The sequence below is a fragment of the Mytilus trossulus genome, chromosome 3, assembly GCF_036588685.1.
Source record: "Mytilus trossulus isolate FHL-02 chromosome 3, PNRI_Mtr1.1.1.hap1, whole genome shotgun sequence".
NCBI classification, from domain to species: domain Eukaryota; kingdom Metazoa; phylum Mollusca; class Bivalvia; order Mytilida; family Mytilidae; genus Mytilus; species Mytilus trossulus.
The window spans coordinates 32,975,696-32,997,280 of NC_086375.1; the positions used below are offsets into that span (position 1 = coordinate 32,975,696).

The 21,585-nt window shown below is 32.4% G+C and overlaps 1 protein-coding gene across 1 annotated transcript; it reads right to left on the reverse strand.

Moving 5' to 3' along the window:
• Nucleotides 1-9,339: 9,339 nt before the first annotated feature.
• Nucleotides 9,340-17,812, reverse strand: LOC134711282 (uncharacterized). Its single transcript, XM_063571808.1, has 6 exons — nucleotides 17,518-17,812; nucleotides 14,920-15,031; nucleotides 14,146-14,221; nucleotides 12,175-12,279; nucleotides 10,983-11,063; nucleotides 9,340-10,205 (listed from the first exon to the last, which is right to left on the reverse strand). Exons 1-6 carry the CDS (start codon nucleotides 17,715-17,717, stop codon nucleotides 9,472-9,474), a joined length of 1,308 nt encoding a protein of 435 aa, XP_063427878.1. The 5' UTR covers nucleotides 17,718-17,812; the 3' UTR covers nucleotides 9,340-9,471.
• Between the last annotated feature and the right edge of the window lie 3,773 nt (nucleotides 17,813-21,585).

Sequence of the window (21,585 nt, forward strand, 5' to 3'; positions counted from 1 at the left end):
TTTCTTTTTGACAATATTTTGGTCTCAAAGCAAAATGTATAAATTTAGTTTAAGACTTAAGTTTCTAGGGACAACATCAAAAGACCAATGTGCATGATAAAGCAAAAAAGGAAATTCACATAGTTAAGTCTGAGGCTGCTGTTTTTTTTTAAACTCATGATCAAGTTTATAACAAACAGAATACAGAAGGACAATCAATGAACAAAATAAAAATAAATAAGAAACATTGATCCCGAAAAATCAGGGTTACATCTGAGGGAAAATAAAACTTGCTTCTTGCAAGGCACTCACTTTGAACACAATTTGATATGGAGACAAGCATTTGGTTTTGAAATTTCCTACATGAGGCATTTGTCTCAATGTAGTTACGGCCATAGGCCTGTTAAAATAAAAGTGAGGTAAGGTTTCCCGAGACAATATATCTCAAGTTAAATGAAACCAATTTTAAGACATTTCAAGTATATTTAAATAATATTTATACTTTTACTATAAAAAAGAATTGTGATGTGTTTCCCGATTTTTTTGGGGAAAAATATGAAGGAATCTGGTGCCATCTCATACTTTCGATTAGACCTGCTGAGTTATTTATTTTCAATACATTGCAAGTCAAGTAATTTATTTTCAAACTACCACATAACAAACCATTTATTTTTGTTATTATCAAGGCTGACGGTTATTTATTTTCAGAATCCCCCCCCCCCCCCCCCCGAAATATCAAATGGTCGTCCCCTTAGTATAAGTTTTAATTATAAAATGTTTAAAAGTGAGTTTTCACTCAAAAAATGTCTTATCATCTCAACTAAAATCAATATTTGTCAAAAGAATATTTTGAAATACCTGCATGACTGATTTATAATATATTGTGGTACTTATTTCATATATTATGAAATAAATACCATAAGATGTAGAAATGTTTAAAGTTTAATTGACCTGACGGGTTAAAATGCACACATAATATACACATGTTACAAGAAACATAAATACATGCACTTGTTAAAATGATTATAACATTAAAGGGCAACTAAAAAAAATCACTAAAGACTGCGATTGGGCATCTTTGTTAATACATGTATTACATGAATAAGGCCATTAGTTTTCTCGTTTGAATTGTTTTACATTGTCTTATCGGGGCCTTTTATAGCTGACTATGCGGTATGGGCTTTGCTTATTGTTGAAGGCCGTATGGTGACCTATAATTGTTAATATTCGTGTCATTTTGGTCTTTTGTGGATAGTTGTCTCATTGGCAATCATACCACATCTTCTTTTTTATATTACCTTCGATGCACATGCAGTCTGAGATATATCATAAGACTGTCTTAGGTCTGTCCTATAAGTTGTCCTAAGATATATTTTATGACAAATCTTAGGACACTTTTGATGTAACAGCCCAGGCCCATTTCTCAGTCCCAGTTTAACTGTATATTATGTTTCATAAATAAAAATTGTGTTTATTAGTTTTATTACTGAAATATCTTTCCTCCATCAATAACTAGATTCCACATTTATTGAATCGAGAAAAGGGTCAAAAGTCCCCCCCCCCCCCCCCCCCCCCCCCCCCGCCCACCCGGTAAAAAGGAAGTACATAAATGGTTGAGTGTCTGATATTAACAAAGTGTTAAAAAAAGTTTTTGAATCTCTTGATCTTTGGCTAGTTTCGGGTATCATTCTGCAATTATTGACACTGCATAGATGACTGACTAACACACCTGCATTATAGAATTTTATAATTGGCATGAATGTATAATAAAACTAATTCATTGTAATATTTATTATTCATTCATGCCATATTTCACCATTTCATAAAATAAGGTGGATTATATATTCAAATTTATTCTAATAAGATATAATCATTTAGCAAAAAGTAGGAGGACCTATATATATATTGAAGATTAGCCCATTTATTCTGAATGCATTTGCGAAATGAAATTGCGAATGGTGCAAATGCTACAATTTGTTGCTTTTGCAGTAATTTACTTTTGACCCTTTTGATACGTGGGATAATAGCAAATGCTACATTTAAAACAAAAATGGCATTTGCAGTTTTAATTTTTGCATTTGGTCTTACAATTGTCGCATTTGCATTTACAATTGTCGCATTTGCTGTTACAATTTGTAGCATTTGCAGTTACAATTATCGCATTTGCAGTATAATTTATAGCATTTGCTATATCTATTAGAGCATTTGCAGTATTTAATATAGCATTTGCAACAAAATATACTTTTGACCCTAATGATACGCCATAGAAAGCTCGACTTAGGGATAGTGATCCGGCGGCGGCTACAGCGGCGGCGGAGGTGTTAGCTCACTTCTTTAAAAAAAGCTTTATATTTTAGAAGGTGCAAGACCTGGATGCTGCATACTTTGTATATAGATGCCTCATGTTACAAAGTTTCTGTCAGTCACATGTCCAATGTCCTTGACCTCATTTTCATGGTTCAGTGACCACTTGAAAAAAAAGTTAAGATTTTTTGTAATGTTGAATTCTCTCTTATTATAAGCAATAGGATAACTCTATTTGGTATGTGCGTACCTTGCAAGGTCCTCATGCCCATCAGACAGTTTTCATTTTCATGGCTCAGTGAACAAGGTTAAGTTTTGGTGGTCAAGTCCATATCTCAGATTCTTTAAGCAATAGGGCTAGTATATTCGGTGTATGGAAGGACTGGATGGTGTACATGTCCAACTGGCAGGTGTCATCTGACCTTGACCTCATTTTCATGGTTCAGTGGTTATAGTTCAGTTTTTGTGTTTTGGTCTGTTTTTCTCATACTTTAAGCATTAGGGCTTTTTAACTATTTTGATCTGAGCATCACTGATGAGTCTTATGTAGACGAAACGCGCGTCTGGCATTTAAAATTATAATCCTGGTACTTTTGATAACTATTTACACCACTGGGTTGATGCCACTGCTGGTGGACGTTTCGTCCCCGAGGGTATCACCAGCCCAGTAGTCAGCACTTCGGTGTTGACATGAATATCAATTATATGGTCATTTTTATAAATTTTCTGTTTACAAAACTTTGAATTTTTCGAAAAACTAAGGATTTTCTTACCGCAGGAGTAGATTACCTTAGCTGTATTTGGCACAACTTTTTGGAATTTTGGATCCTCAATGCTCTTCAACTTTGTATTTATTTGGCTTTTTAATTAGTTTGATCTGAGCGTCACTGATGAGTCTTATGTAGACGAAACGCGCGTCTGGCTTTTAAAATTATAATCCTGGTACTTTTGATAACTATTTACACCACTGGGTCGATGCCACTGCTGGTGGACGTTTCGTCCCCGAGGGTATCACCAGCCCAGTAGTCAGCACTTCGGTGTTGACATGAATATCAATTATATGGTCATTTTTATAAATTTTCTGTTTACAAAACTTTGAATTTTTCGAAAAACTAAGGATTTTCTTACCCCAGGAGTAGATTACCTTAGCTGTATTTGGCACAACTTTTTGAAATTTTGGATCCTCACTGCTCTTCAACTTTGTATTTATTTGGCTTTTTAACTAGTTTGATCTGAGCGTCACTGATGAGTCTTATGTAGACGAAACGCGCGTCTGGCTTTTAAAATTATAATCCTGGTACTTTTGATAACTATTTACACCACTGGGTCGATGCCACTGCTGGTGGACGTTTCGTCCCCGAGGGTATCACCAGCCCAGTAGTCAGCACTTCGGTGTTGACATGAATATCAATTATATGGTCATTTTTATAAATTTTCTGTTTACAAAACTTTGAATTTTTCGAAAAACTAAGGATTTTCTTACCCCAGGAGTAGATTACCTTAGCTGTATTTGGCACAACTTTTTGAAATTTTGGATCCTCACTGCTCTTCAACTTTGTATTTATTTGGCTTTTTAACTAGTTTGATCTGAGCGTCACTGATGAGTCTTATGTAGACGAAACGCGCGTCTGGCTTTTAAAATTATAATCCTGGTACTTTTGATAACTATTTACACCACTGGGTCGATGCCACTGCTGGTGGACGTTTCGTCCCCGAGGGTATCACCAGCCCAGTAGTCAGCACTTCGGTGTTGACATGAATATCAATTATATGGTCATTTTTATAAATTTTCTGTTTACAAAACTTTGAATTTTTCGAAAAACTAAGGATTTTCTTACCCCAGGAGTAGATTACCTTAGCTGTATTTGGCACAACTTTTTGGAATTTTGGATCCTCACTGCTCTTCAACTTTGTATTTATTTGGCTTTTTAACTATTTTGATCTGAGCGTCACTGATGAGTCTTATGTAGACGAAACGCGCGTCTGGCTTTTAAAATTATAATCCTGGTACTTTTGATAACTATTTACACCACTGGGTCGATGCCACTGCTGGTGGACGTTTCGTCCCCGAGGGTATCACCAGCCCAGTAGTCAGCACTTCGGTGTTAACATGAATATCAATTATATGGTCATTTTTATAAATTTTCTGTTTACAAAACTTTGAATTTTTCGAAAAACTAAGGATTTTCTTACCCCAGGTACCTTAGCTGTATTTGGCACAACTTTTTGGAATTTTGGATCCTCAATGCTCTTCAACTTTGTATTTATTTGGCTTTTTAACTAGTTTGATCTGAGCGTCACTGGTGAGTCTTATGTAGACGAAACGCGCGTCTGGCTTTTAAAATTATAATCCTGGTACTTTTGATAACTATTTACACTACTGGGTCGATGCCACTGCTGGTGGATGTTTCGTCCCCGAGGGTATCACCAGCCCAGTAGTCAGCACTTCGGTGTTGACATGAATATCAATTATATGGTCATTTTTATAAATTTTCTGTTTACAAAACTTTGAATTTTTCGAAAAACTAAGGATTTTCTTACCCCAGGAGTAGATTACCTTAGCTGTATTTGGCACAACTTTTTGAAATTTTGGATCCTCACTGCTCTTCAACTTTGTATTTATTTGGCTTTTTAACTAGTTTGATCTGAGCGTCACTGATGAGTCTTATGTAGACGAAACGCGCGTCTGGCTTTTAAAATTATAATCCTGGTACTTTTGATAACTATTTACACCACTGGGTCGATGCCACTGCTGGTGGACGTTTCGTCCCCGAGGGTATCACCAGCCCAGTAGTCAGCACTTCGGTGTTGACATGAATATCAATTATATGGTCATTTTTATAAATTTTCTGTTTACAAAACTTTGAATTTTTCGAAAAACTAAGGATTTTCTTACCCCAGGAGTAGATTACCTTAGCTGTATTTGGCACAACTTTTTGGAATTTTGGATCCTCACTGCTCTTTAACTTTGTATTTATTTGGCTTTTTAACTAGTTTGATCTGAGCGTCACTGATGAGTCTTATGTAGACGAAAACGCGGGTCTGGCGTTTAAAATTATAATCCTGGTACTTTTGATAACTATCAACTATATTTGTTGTATGGAATTATTGTAAGGTTAACATGTCTAGCGGACAGATGTTATCTGACCTTGACCTCATTTTCATGGTTCAGTGGTCAAAGTTAATTTTTTCAGTTTTGGTCTTTTTTATACGACCGCAAATTTTGAAAAAAATTTCGTCGTATATTGCTATCACGTTGGCGTCGTCGTCGTCGTCGTCGTCGTCGTCGTCCGAATACTTTTAGTTTTCGCACTCTAACTTTAGTAAAAGTGAATATAATTCTATAAAATTTTATCACAAGGTTTATGACCACAAAAGGAAGGTTGGTATTGATTTTGGGAGTTTTGGTCCCAACATTTTAGGAATTAGGGGCCAAAAAGGGCCCAAATAAGCATTTTCTTGGTTTTCGCACTATAACTTTAGCTTAAATTAATAGAAATCTATGAAATTTTGACACAAGGTTTATGACCACAAAAGAAAGGTTGGGATTGATTTTGGGAGTTTTGGTTTCAATAGTGTAGGAATTAGGGGCCAAAAAAGGGCCCAAATAAGCATTATCTTGGTTTTCGCACAATTACTTTAGTTTAAGTAAATAGAAAATAATGAAATTTAAACACAATGTTTATGACCACAAAAGGAAGGTTGGTATTGATTTTGGGAGTTTAGGTCCCAACAGTTTAGGAATAAGGGGCCAAAAAGGGACCCAAATAAGCATTTTTCTTGGTTTTCGCACCATAACTTTAGTATAAGTAAATAGAAATCTATGAAATTTAAACACAAGGTTTATGACCATAAAAGGAAGGTTGGTAATGATTTGGGGAGTTTTGGTCCCAACAGTTTAGGAATAAGGGGCCCAAAGGGTCCAAAATTAAACTTTGTTTGATTTCATCAAAATTGAATAATTGGTGTTCTTTGATATGCTGAATCTAACTGTGTATGTAGATTTTTATACGACCGCAAATTTTGAAAAAATTTTCGTCGTATATTGCTATCACGTTGGCGTCGTCGTCGTCGTCGTCGTCGTCGTCGTCGTCCGAATACTTTTAGTTTTCGCACTCTAACTTTAGTAAAAGTGAATAGAAATCTATGAAATTTTAACACAAGGTTTATGACCATAAAAGGAAGGCTGGTATTGATTTTGGGAGTTTTGGTTCCAACATTTTAGGAATTAGGGGCCAAAAAGGGCCCAAATAAGCATTTTCTTGGTTTTCGCACTATAACTTTAGTTTAAGTTAATAGAAATCTATGAAATTTTGACACAAGGTTTATGACCACAAAAGAAAAGTTGGGATTGATTTTGGGAGTTTTGGTTTCAACAGTTTAGGAATTAGGGGCCAAAAAAGGGCCCAAATAAGCATTATTCTTGGTTTTCGCACTATAACTTTAGTTAAAGTAAATAGAAATCAATGAAATTTAAACACAATGTTTATGACCACAAAAGGAAAGTTGGTATTGATTTTGGGAGTTTAGGTCCCAACAGTTTAGGAATTAGGGGCCAAAAAGGGACCCAAATAAGCATTTTTCTTGGTTTTCGCACTATAGCGTTAGTATAAGTAAATAGAAATCTATGAAATTTAAACACAAGGTTTATGACTATTAAAGGAAGGTTGGTATTGATTTTGGGAGTTTGGGTCCCAACAGTTAAGGAAAAAGGGGCCCAAAGGGTCCAAAATTAAATTTTGTTTGATTTCATCAAAATTGAATAATTGGGGTTCTTTAATATGCCGAATCTAACTGTGTATGTAGATTCTTAATTTTTGGTCCCGTTTTTAAATTGGTCTACATTAAGGTCCAAAGGGTCCAAAATTAAACTTAGTTTGATTTTAACAAAAATTGAAACCTTTGGGTTCTTTGATATGCTGAATCTAAAAATGTACTTAGATTTTTGATTATTGGCCCAGTTTTCAAGTTGGCCCAAATCGAGGTCCAAAATTAAACATTGTTTGATTTCATCAAAAATTGAATAATTGGGGTTCTTTGATATGCCAAATCTAACTGTGTATGTAGATTCTTAATTTTTGGTCCAGTTTTCAAATTGGTCTAAATTAAAGTGCAAAGGGTCCAAAATTAAACTAAGTTTGATTTTAACAAAAATTAAATTCTTGGGCCTCTTTGATATGCTGAATCTAAACATGTACTTAGATTTTTGATTATGGGCCCAGTTTTCAAGTTGGTCCAAATCAGGATCTAAAATTATTATATTAAGTATTGTGCAATAGCAAGTCTTTTCAATTGCACAGTATTGTGCAATGGCAAGAAATATCTAATTTCACAATATTGTGAAATAGCAAATTTTTTTTAATTATTAAGAGTTATCTTTCTTTGTCCAGTATAGTAAGCAAGAAATATCTGCAAGAATTTTTTTTAATTGGAGTTATCTTTCTTTGTCCAGAATCAACTTAAATCTTTGTTATATACAATATACAATGTATATTCACTTTTTACTACCAACTGATAAATTTAAATAATCTTTACCATTCAGTGATAACAAGCAGTTTTTTTACATCTTAATATTTTATGATGTATTTAAATGAGTAGTAATTGTTGCAAACTCCATTAGAATATTTTAATTGAAATTAGTTTTGGAATAAGGGAAAGGGGGATGTGATTAAAAAATTGGGTTCAATTTTTCTCATTTGAAATTTCATAAATAAAAAGAAAATTTCTTCAAACATTTTTTTGAGAGGATTAATATTCAACAGCATAGTGAATTGCTCTAAGAGAAAACAAAAAATTTAAGTTCATTTGAGTACAATCATTCTGTGTCAGAAACCTATGCTGTGTCAACTATTTAATCACAATCCAAATTTAGAGCGGAATCCAGATTGAATGTTGTGTCCATACTTGCCCCAACCGTTCAGGGTTCAACCTCTGCGGTCGTATAAAGCTACGCCCTGCGGAGCATCTGGTATCAAATACTATACACCATAGGTCAACTATATTAAGTGTATGGAAATATTTTATGATCTATATATTAGTCGCGCAGGTTTTATTTGACCTTGACCTCATTTTCATAGTTCATTGCTCAGTGTTAAGTTTTTGTGTTTTGGTCTATTTTTATTAAACTATAAGTATTAGGTCAACTATATTTGTTTTTTGGAAGCATTGTTAGCTGTACATGTCAGCCTGGCATGGTTCATCTGACCTTGACCCCATTTCCATGGTTTATTGGTCTTTGTTTAGTTATCTTGGTTAATGTAACGTTTATGTGACAGTTGTAATAAAGCTTTATACTTAGGACTATCAACATAATATCAATGATTAGTAAAGAAGGCGAGACATTTCAGTGTGTGCACTCTTGTTTTTTTATAATAATTGTCTTTTTTATATAAATTAAATGAAAGAAAGATCAACAACAACCTGTAGATAACTACACTACATTTATTTTTCTGTTAAAATGCTGCACATTAATCTTTATATTCTGCATTAACAGCAATTATAGTGAGCTTCTTGTCATGACCTTTTCTTCCTGGCACTAAGGTTAACTTTCCACAGCAAAATCTTGTATGTTTTTGCAAGTGTTTCATGTGAGTGAAAAATGAGCTTATGAACTGGCAATCCTGATATTTACATTGCACCACTAAACTATTGCAATGTTGGGTTATATAATTGATTCCACCACTGGCCCTATTAAGGATACCTTTATATAAATAAATTTGGTGTATTTACTGTCTTCTGATTGGTTAAAAGAATTAGCTTTATTTTCAATGTTATCAATTTTTATGGAGACACGCCCACTCCAACGTTATGTATTCATACGCAAACATCTGTGTACGTTGTTATTCGTATTTTAACATATATCTTTGAGCCTTATTTATGATAGAAATTTATTTATAATGAATGGCAATAATTTATTTTGAATTTATTGAACCATAAAATTAATTTTTGGCTCTTCACATTTAACATAATCCGCTTCGCGGATTATTCAATGTGAAGAGTCAAAAATTAATTTTATGGTTCAATAAATTCAAAATAAATAATAGCCATTCATTAAATAAATACTGCCATTATACTGGTTTATAAAATCATTCACTTCACAGCTTGCTCTTCTCTAAGGTTTTAATCATGTTTTCAAATCTATTGTTAGACCTGTAAGTTGATTAATTTTGATAATCTTTTCATAGTCCATCAATGACTACTTCTGCCATGTAACCAGTCAAGCTGATTTTTCTTGTTAATGAGTGTTTTTCGGTAAATATTGCAACTCTTACACCTTACTACAAGTGACAAAAAAGAGCAATTGCTTGACCTAAAGGTTCTGTTATAGTGAAAATATCTGTAGTAAGCGCCGAAATTTTCTTCCAAATAGCCTGGACTTGTTGAGGACGGTCTATTACCATAGTCACCTAGCGGTAAATTGTTTAAGAATTGCGGATCTGGGTTTCCAATGCAGACGGTATAGTAAGAGACTGTTTGCAGCAGCTCCTGCACCTGTTCAATTTCAACAAACTCAGATGGTAGTACAAGTGTTTTCCATATTGCATGACTGTCTGATAACTTTTGTCCGTGAACAATTATTTCAACACCAGAATTTTCATAAATGGTTATGCATGTCTGTATTGTTGGATTTTCTGTATCATACAGTTCAATATATCTTACATATTTTGACTTTTTTACTAATTCAAAATTGGCGTGTCCAGTTAGATTTATTTTACACTCTCCTTTAAGGATGTTAAACCTTTCTCTCGTTCTTTCATGTTCATACTTTTCTAATGTTCTTACATATACAAGTTCACCAAAATCAACATATGTTAGTCGACAGTAGACATGATCCAAATACACAACATAAAACTCATTATCATGGATGCCATCAGTATCAATCATTTCCATTTTGACTTCTTCACTGTGCAAACTTTCTTGGTCTAAATAATAAAAAAATGTGTTTTGATATTAGAATATTCTATGTGAGAAACTCCCAATATTAATTGGATTAATAAAATTGAAAAGTGCATAAGGTTCACACATACTGAACCCCCTGAAATAATTCAGATAAAAAGTCAGAACAGATGTACAACTTCCATGTTTCTAGGGCCAGAGTTTTTTAATTTTTTGGTTAACAGATCCTCTGACCCTATTTTTTTCTAATTTTCAGAATAAAAATAAAATTGATATTTCATGCTTTTTTTAATTTTATTTCTTAATTTTACATTGTACTGAAAGAAGGTGAAGGTGACCAAGTTTCTTATATGAAAACTTAGAACATGAACATACTACTTATTGTAATTTCTTAATTATCTCCCCCTTAAAAAAAGATAATACAAAGGAAAGAACAGACACATTTATAATGCATCTTTTCATATAATGTCATGTACTTTTTTGGCAAGGAATCACAAATTTTTAATAGTAATGTGCAGTACCCCATGTCACCCTTGGTTCAAAGTTGATTAAGTCAAGTCAAGTGAATGTGTTTGAAGTTATCATTCATGCGATTTTTCAAGAAAAGATAAAAATGCCAGTTTAAATATAGAGATTTTGAAAAATAGTGCTTACAGATCTATGTTTCAGTCAGTTATCAGAATTATTATTATTGTGATACCCATCCAGTCACATTATTTGCATTAATAAAAAAACCTCACAATTATTTCTGAATTTACAGGGTTTGGAAGTTATTTAAATTCTTCCGTTTTTGTGAAATTTACCTTCCATTGCAATGGCCTCCTTGTCATATTCATATTGTATAATGTATTCTGGGAATTCATCATCACTTGGTGCCAGTGAATCTATATTAAATCAAACAAAAAAATAAAAATAAAATATTCATGTAAGATATTGAAGAGAATTATAAAATAAAATGCAAAGTCAGGTAAGATCTATTGGGTAAAGTTCTGTGTCTTAATGTGAGACGGACATCCTGAAAATTAGAAGGTATTTTTGAAAATCACAAATATACAAACCCTTCCCAAAAAAGTAATTCTTTAAATCCCCTATTGGTCACTTCTTACCTTAGATCACCTTACAGTATTTTGTAGTACTTTATATAATAATCTATCTGCATATCGAATTTGATTATTTTATGCATTTTATTACATTGGCATGTATCTTTTATATTTCATTAACTTAAAAAAACACTTCTGTAAGTACTCTGAAATGATGCACATGCTGTACTAAAGTAACTAATTTATTTATTATGACTGTAATGTGTTGCATTCCGAAATTGACATATTTGACCTAGATATGACACCCTTTCATGTTGGCTGTTATATAAAACTACTCCCTCTGAAAAATCACAGTGCCAGTTGTTTGCTTCTTTACAAACAAACAATGGAGGTTTATGGAAGAGCCTACACAAATGTCTACACTTATAAACATTAGACATAGAAAAAACCTTAACTGTCCTTATCACAATAGAAATAATTGATGCAAGCTATACTTTATTGTAGGTTAAACATAGGTAGGCATTATATTCGTGTTATTTAAGCCCTCACTATCACTCGGTTCTATTTTTACCCATGGCAGCCATCTTGCTTGATTGGACTGTTCACTGAACACAGTTTTAAAACTAGATATCCTAAAGAGGATTGTGGTCAAGTTTGGTTAAATTTGGCCCATTAGTTTCAGAGGAGAAATTTTTTGTAAAAGTTAACTACGGACGCTAAGTGATGAGAAAAGCTCACTTGGCCCTTTGGGCTAAAAATAAGATATGATATGATTGTCAAAATGAAGTTTAATAAAATGGAAGTATGCAAATACATGTATAGGTTACTGTATGGATGTATTATGTGTGCATAAACAAGATACAAACAAATTATTTTTGTCACAGTGTAAGAAGAAAACAGGGAGACAACTGAAAAATTTGTAATCCAACTTTTTGAATTCCTACAGAAATCTTACCATTCTGAATATAGATCTCATTGTCTGGCCACTCTAGAAAAATGGAACTCTCTGAGGTTAAAATCAATTTCATTATAGTCTCTTGATTCTTCCTGGCTTCACTATCTACAAAATAGAGAGAGGATAAAATCAGTTACATTATAGTCTCAGGACTCTACCTTACCACACTATCTACAAAATAAACATAAAAATATTTTAATGCATTTGTGTCAATTTGACCATGAAAACAGATTGCGCCTGGGTGCAGGAATTTCTTGTTACAGTGAAGACCTGTTGGTGACCTTCTGCTGTTGTTTTTTCTATGGTCGGGTTGTTGTCTCTTTCATACATAATCATTCCCCATTTCCATTCTCAATTTTATTAGTTAAAACCAAGGATTTTTATAGTAAGATGGGATCTTGGAAACTAGAGGGTATTTATGAAAATCACAAATGCACCCAAAAATTTAATTCTTTTAAAATTCCCTTTTGATCAATACATGTACAAACCTTAACGTATTTTGTATCCTACTATACAAATCCTTGTTAAAACATAGAAAAATATACTGTAAATTGAGAAAATATTGCGTGCATTTTTTATTGCGATTTTGTCATTTTAGACTTAAATGCGATATTTATTTTTACGATTTTGAGAAAAATCCTGTTAATTAAATTCATATAATGTATTTCAAAATGCGAGTTTACAACTCAGTCGCATTTTTCGCAAAAATAAAAACCTCGCGTTAATTTCTGAATTTACAGTATACTTATTACTGTGCACCTTAAACCATATGTTATGGTGACAGTCTATGAAAGCTGGATTGTGTTCATTTATATATATTTCTTTTTTCTAGTTCAAAAAGAGGAGAGATGATCCAAGAAATCTTCATAAAATTTGTATCAATTACAGATAGAAAATATTTCTCCCACCCTTTTTGTTTTTGGTAAATATTAATTATTCTAATAATAGCAGTTTGTTGTGAACAATTAACAGATTAAAACATGTATATGGTAGAAACAGCAGCTCCACAAATCAGGGGTTTTCTGTTTGTTTGCTGTAATCATGTTCTTTTCTGTTGACAGATTATTTCTTGAAATATCAAATCTTGTATTGCTGAATAGAAATATAATTTATTGACAATACTGAAATTTAAATAAGATTTAACCATATGCACACAAAAAATCACAGTCTTGATTTTTAGTTAGGTTAAGCTAAATAACCCTTGTGGCTGCCTTATAACTTTATAAATTCAAATATATTCAAGAATTTCTAAATTTTCAAAATTTAGCAATTGAGAGCTGTCATGGATTTTTGTCAAAGTTTTAATGTCATAATAGACCACTTTCGAGTTTGTCCATCAAGGGAAAAAAATCGTCAATTATGCGCGTCTTTATGACATCCTTTACCAGATAGGGGGGATCGCCTGTATCCTGTACATTAAACATTCATCAAGTGTCTTAGTGATTGTCATTGTGCAGGATAAACTAGAAATAATATTTGTTCTGTAGGTACTTAACCCTTTCCTCCATGAATCTTTTTTTTTTACACACTTGATTCGCATAGGATTTTTTCATTAAAAAAACAATCATCAGGTTTAAAGTATCAATGCATTGGGAAAACAAATATTTCATCAATGAAATTCCGGTCAAGATATTCTCATGAATATCCTTTTCATATTGGATAAGAATTTTTTAAGTCTGATGCAGACATTTTGAGGTCAAAGTGTTTCAACTGAGGTACTACACAGGCGTCAAAAGGCGTCATTATGGAGGAAAGGGTTAATCAATAGTTCCCTAATGACAGCAGTGTTGAAAGATAAAATTTATGAGCATTCAATTTGCAGAATAATTTGTCCAGTATAGCTTTAAAGTTTTCCATCCACTCCCTCAAAGTTGGAATGGATGTGACGACGCCCCTAAATGCACAAATGAAACTGAAAACCAATTTTTTTATGGAAATGAATTGAACTCGGAAGTTGTCTATTACATGTACCTTCTACTGGTTCTACAATATCAGGTTGGTCTTCAAAGGAACATACATCTCTGGTATTCACCACTCCAGCATTGATCTGTAAAAAATGTAAAAATTAATAGACAAAATTTACAAGGAAATAATTTTAAATAAGGATATAAATAAAATGAAATTTGAAAAAGTGATGTAATTGCCAATAATGTTGTTCACCAGACTTTTTAAGTCTTGGAATGCAAAACCAAATTTTATTTCTGGAAGGAAGCAATTACAATAAAGTAAACTTCTTCTAAATATGAATAAATTAAAGAATTTTCTACAGAAAAAAGTAAATGTACATAAGTTTTATAATGAAAACTATCCATTGAGTTATAAAAAAACATATGCATTATTTTTTTTAATTTGAGGTTTCTTATGACTTTAATCAATTATCAAGTATTCTATTTAATTTTATTTTGGCACTTGGAACCAAAAATAAAGCCAAATCAATATTAAGGAAAGCTCTAAACTTTCTTAAACATAGAACTTATTTATAAAAAAAAATCACATTTCTATACCAAGCAATGACTTAAAACTTTTCAAGGTCATGCAATGCCTTAAAACTTTTCCAAGGTCAAGCAATGCCTTAAAACTTTTCCAAGTAGACACATGTTTTAAGCATGTATAAGTCTTGCCTTTAATAACAACTTCATCAAGGCAAACAAAATAAAATTTCAGATAAAATAGTTATGTGTACAGAATGCTGCTGCAATGAAAATTGCATTGGACCAGTAGTTGATATTTCATATATATACTGACAGCTGGGGTGTCTTCTTTGTTTTTCTTCTGGTGAGGAGGGCTGGTTGGTCTGTTGTTGATTTCATTTGGCACAGGAGTTCTTTGGTTTATCTTTGAGTTATGTTTTTCATACCTAAGAAAGAAATTCATATTTACTTAATTAATATTACAACATTTGTTTTCGTATGTCAGGTTTTACTCAAAACATTGTCCCTCTCATAGTATGGTATAAAAACACTCTTTTTTTTTTATATATATTCCATAAAGTGATGTCTGTATCAGAAAAAGATTATGTGGTATGATGGCCAATGAGACAACTACCTACCAAAGTTCTAATGAAATGGATGGAAATAATTATAGGCATTGTACGCTCTTCAAAAATGTCAGAGAAACACCTGTACTGTATCATGATGGTATGGTTGGCATAAAAGGCCCTGACATGACAATATGAAACAATTCAATTGAAAAAGAAAAACCTGTTAACTGCCTTATAAATTTACTATACACATTTAAGACAGACATGTATCAACGTCAACCACTGTACTACAGGATCCCCCATTTTGACCAATTCTGAACATTTTTGAAGAGTTTATTTATTTTTCTCATTTCAAAAATGAAAGATGTTCTTTGAAGGTCCCTAAGCTTCCTAATTTTTGTGTTTTACTGGCTTTTTGTTAAGGAGGCTTGCATGTACAAAAATTTCAGCCAAAAAATAAACATTGTTTTTTTCATAACAAATTTTTTTTATTACACTATTAGTTATAACTTTATGATATGACACAAACATTTACCAAAAAAATCGATTTGGTTTGGCCTCAGATGACTTTTAAAATGTTTATATTGTTGAAAAAGCTCCAAATCATCTCCCTTTGGTGCAAGAATGCTATTTTTTGGCATTGAAATTGAAATACCTTTTTCATTTTGTTTTTATATTGGGTATAAGATAAAGTTCATTTATAGAAAAAAATAGCAAAATCTTATATTAAATAAAAAAAAATTATTTAGACCTGGACCCCCTTATTTTCTTCACTTGATTTTATTTTATTTTTTTATTAACAGGATACAATATATATTATAAATATTTAATGAATGGCTATCATTTATTTTGAATTTATTGAACCATAAAATTAATTTCGCGGATTATGTAAAATGTGAAGAGTCAAAAATTAATTTTATGGTTCAATAAATTCAAAATAAATTATTGCCATTCATTATAAATAAATTTGTATCAAAAATAAGGCTCAAAAGAACTTTTTATATTATTTATATTAACAATAACAATTTACACACATGTTGGCATATGAATACACAATGTTACAGTGGACGTGTCGTCATAAAAAAAGACAACATTGAAAATAAAATTAATAATTTTAACCAATCAGAAGACAGGTAATACACCAAATTTATTTATTTGATTATGATATTAAAGTTAACATAAAAAATTTAACATAATTATAGACATTATCACAGAGTGGAATCTGGTTTCTGCTGATGGCCAGAGGGGTCAATCATTTGATATTGGGTGGTGATCGAGTATGGAGATTTTTTTATGACATGTTCATTTTCACCTTTGGCTCTATTGAACTTTGTCTACTTCCTTATTTTTGGTCCAACTGACCTACATGAATTTGAAAAGTTATGTGCTTATTTTAACACGTTTGTAGATAATTATTTCCTGCAAATTTCTACAATTATTGTTCATTGTTAACCAGTCATGGATGAGAATTTTTTTTTAGTTCTTACCAAACCAGAACACCCCATTCGCCCCCAAAAAAATACCCCCAAAATACCCCCTAAAAAAAACCCAACAACAACAAAAGGGGGAGAGGCCTACTGTCCCCCTTCCCCTAAACAGCCTCTGGTTGTCCCATTAAAGCTGCTTTAAGATTCATTAATGTGGATCCTTTGGTTAAAAAATGCTGCATTTTCACCTTAAAATTTACTGTGAGTACACCAAACCTATATTTATAGTATTTTAAAAAAAAGTCATAAAATGCTCTATTTAAAGATAAATAAATTTCAAATACATTTTTTTACAATGGATTTTGCAATGCATTTTCATTCCTAAAAAAGGTGCCAAAATAAACTAATAAGTTGGGAAAGAGGGTTTATACTTTATAGGTCTTCCCAACAGATAATAATATCAATTGAAATGAAACTGTTTTGATTGACATGCTGAAAAGAGAGCAGTGGCGGATCCAAAAGGGGGGGGGGGGTTAGGGGTTGGAACTAGTGTTGGTATATGTCTTTATATAAATATATATGTAATGTGTATATTGTTTTGTAGTAATATGTTTGTTATTTTCAATGAAAACAATATAATTTATATTATTTATATCATACTATGCATAAATCGTGTCTTAAGATGCACACATCAGTCTGTAATTAAGTAGTAAAATTTGGGGGAAAATGTAGTCATTTTAGCAAAAAGGTCCTCTTAAAACACGATCAAGCATCAAGGGGTTGTTGCCATGCATTAAAACACTTCGGAAGACTACACATTTAAATATTTTTAGCTGCTAGTGCTGTATGCATGTATTTAACTTTTTATTAATTCTTCAGTTTTCAAACATTTCTGTTCACTATAGGGATAAAATTCGGTCTTTTATAGAAACTTACGAATCAAGCAAAACATTCGCTACTTCAGTATGTGTTTGCACGCGTAGAATACTCTTAAGCTCAATCCAGCGATCATACTGGGTACCTATGTAGATCCTATTCTTATTTTGTTTGGCATTCACTGCAGCACGTCGTTGTTTTCTCTCTGAATCTGTCAAATATCGCTTCCTTCCTCGTTTTGAAACTTTCACCTCCGACATTGCACGTGTATCTTAGGTACAACACATGCAGGGTCAAACTTCATACAGATTATTTGGTACGGGAAGACAATAATAAGACCGACTTTTGACTCCGAAGCATATATTCTTCTCGGGTACAAGACAATTCGGCCCAAATACAACTCGGACCGTCTACAAATAAAACCCCAAAAAACACCGTCGAATCGTCAATAAGTCATCTCGGACCTTCTTGATAGTCAACGCTTAAACGCCCGCACTTGAGCAAAGTATTGAAGAAAATAAACATAATTATCAAATGCGTGTTTACAAAAATTACCATTCAGACCGTGTGCGAAACTTTTAAGTTAAAAACAATTCAAGTTACCGTGAAAAAAGTAAAATCACAAAAATACTGAACTTAGAGGAAAATCAATTCGGAAAGTCCATATTCACATGGCAAAATCAAATAACAAAACGCATCAAAAACGAATGGACAAGAACTGCCATATTCCTGACTTGGTACAGGCATTTTCAAATGTAGAAAATGGTGGATTAAACCTGGTTCTATAGCGCTAACCCTCTCACTTTAAAATGACAGTCTCAACAAATTCCGTTTATTTACATTGATGCGTTAAACAAACAGACACAATTAACAAAATAGTCAAAACATGTTTAAAACAGTCATCATCGTATAACAATTTCAAAAGGAACAATTAAACAGAACACAAACACATCTACAACATTTTGCATTTTTTGCACAGGCACTTGTTTCCGAAATTTTATTTCCTTTATACCTTAATGTGTCATAGGGAAAACAAATTCTGAGACAAGTGCCTGTGTTTTTTTGTCAAAGATTTGTAAAATGTTAGTTGTTACTTTATGTTATGGTACAAAAATCAATAAAAAAAAATCAATTCGTTTTGATCCCAAATGACTTTTAAAATGTTTGTATCATTTAAAACGTTAAAAAAAATGCCATTTTGCATTAAAATTGAAATATATTTTTTAACTCATCTGTGCTCTATATATATTTTATTACTGATTATTTTCAAATAAGTTTTACATAAGCTAAACTATTGTAAAATTTTAGCGATTTCTGTAATTTAGTTCTTTTTATATTTCGATATAACTGTTTTTTTCTCTTATTAGTTCAGAAAAAAATGTAACTTAATAAAAATGCATGCTTCTTTCGAAGAAGATTGTAATCTGAAATAAACGGTGACGCCATATTGTTATTTTTTTCTATTAAGCTTATGTATATAAAAACATTGCGAAATCATATATTTAAAAAAAAAAGGATGTATTCCCGCAAGTTAATAAAGGGGAACTATTTTTTTTAAAGTATCTAATTGAGAATGGAAATGGGGAATGTAGAACAAGAGTTTGTTTACATTTTCGACCCTGTCTAAGTTCTGCTTTGTATAGATCTTTCACTTAACATTTATGTTTTTACCGTTTCTCTTTTAATATACGGCTATTATAGATTGTGAAAAAAGTCTGCAACAATGAAGAACATAATTTTTCAATGGAAGTCAATCGAATGAATAAACGAACAACCATTAAAAAGGCAAAAGCTCAAATGAGTTGACACATTTATATATCTAATTGTTCAAGTCAATTTATTTGTCTCTGTTGCTGTTTTATTTTAGAATCCAAAGAATTCGAAAAGAAAAAAAAACATTATACAAAACACAAGACTAAGCATCACGATCCCCACAAAAAAAACAGAGGATGGACCTTGATACTCGTCATGGTAGGAAATACAGGGCGGCTCTTGAATATTGTATAAACTAGGAGTGTATAATACATATGCAGTCGCTGTCGGAACTTTGCTACATGGAAATGGAAAGTTCACAATTGGGAAGCTGTGATTATATCTTTTGTCGTAAAGTTTTGTTCTCAAATTACCCTTGTTGCCAATTTCTAGTTGTAAGCCAATATATACGGCAAACAAATGGTCTAGTTTTCTCATTTGCAATCATACAACATCAGCCTAAATTTATATTAACTGTATCTGATGTGTCGTTGGCTCTCGTATGAATTAAGGAAGATGTAAATGTCTGCACGAAGAGGAGTACATTTGGTTTCCATGAGAATGGCTACAAATACATTCTCAATCAGGAAGTCAATCATCTTGATAATGTCAGTTTTAGAGGTTTGTTTATTTGAAGCAGGTTGGTCATGTGATATAGGATACGATTTCTCCACCCACAAGGACAGACACTTGTATCTACGTAAAAAAAGCTGGGCGAAATATTCCAATTTGCCTCATTGTTTGGAACGTGTTTAAACGCATGAAAAGTTATTTATCCTGCAATTGGATGCTCTACTATACAGATACAGCCCTACAGATATCGCTATGCTGTATCTGTATACTATACAGATATCGCTTTAAAGCTCCGCCCACTGTCGGACTGACGGTATTGTATGAACCTGAACCTGCGTTGTGTATTGCACTCGCATTCCAATGACGTATTAATTCTGAAATAACGTTAATAACAATTATTTTTAGACGTATTGTTTGTTTTCAAATATTTTTTTTAGAGCAATCAGAATCACACCAATCATAGTCTCTGGTAACATACACACATGAACAGCAGTCATTTCTACGAGGACAACTTACTACCGATTTCAGAACTGTGTATGATCACAACCATGTCAATTTCAGCATGTTTTAATAGTGAATGTCGAGTCTGAAGCGTAGGACAACTTGTTACACTCCTGTTTCAAGTTGGACAATGTTTTGTTATTTGTTTTTTTCTGTTGAAATTAGTTGTAATGTTAAAATAGATAATTTTTCACCTTGAGCGGTGTAATATTGTTGAACATTCGAGATTCTTTTTTTTTTTTGCGAACCCGGCGTCTTCAGCTGAATGTGTAAATACTGTATCATATTACTACACGGGCCTCAATGGATTTCAAATAGAAAATAATTGCAAAACATGCGTTTTGGTGTCTTTCAAATCACAAATGATATACAGAATTAATTGCAGGATAAAGACAATAACTGTTTAGTGTCTTTACATATCAGCTGTATTTGTATCCGGCTCGAAAAAGGTGTAACAGCTAGCTAAAAGCTGGCATACACCTTGTTTCCTAGCCTCGTACAAATACAGCTAATATTTAAAGACACTAAAGTTAAAACAGTTATTGCCTATAAAATTTGGTACCAATCTAATTAAGATATAGATCTCTGATTTCGCTAACTTCATATGCCATTGAGCTCATATGTAGTATAACAAAATCACTGAGAGATCTATATTTTAATCTGATTGATTAGATACTCAACTTACAAGTATTGTCAGAGAATAGAGTAAGATTGTGTGTACTCACGCCTTACCTACACTTACTTAAAAGCCCGATTTTGATTGATGATAAAATTGATGTTTATCATTATGAGAGAGTTTTCGTGCAGCACTTTGACGACCCCGAGTTCTACTTTTGGACAAGACATTTTCCGAGTTTTTACTCGGCAAACAGTTCTTCTGACTGTTGCACCGACCTATAGTGGAAATGATCATGCAAAGTTGAATAGATGTCACCGAACGTCATTAAAATTAGAGGACATATCTTGTAAACGGGTGATATAATATATTGAGATTTCACATTAAAAGATTTTAATGTCACGCACCCTTGATGCGTGTTCTTAACCTGGGGCTATTATACTAAATAATTAGTATAATAGGCCCAGTCTTAACTGATGATGATGGGTTCTGTGTGTTAAGGTGATATATGAGTCTAAATTAAAAACGATAGAATTTGTTCATCCTTGGCCAAAACGTGGTAAATATTGATACATGTTCAAAAATATATTAATGATAGGTCACCGTGAATTTTCTCAAGCTACATGGTGTGACAAAATGACACATTTTGTATGGATTATACAGGAAAAGGCATAATTATGTGATTA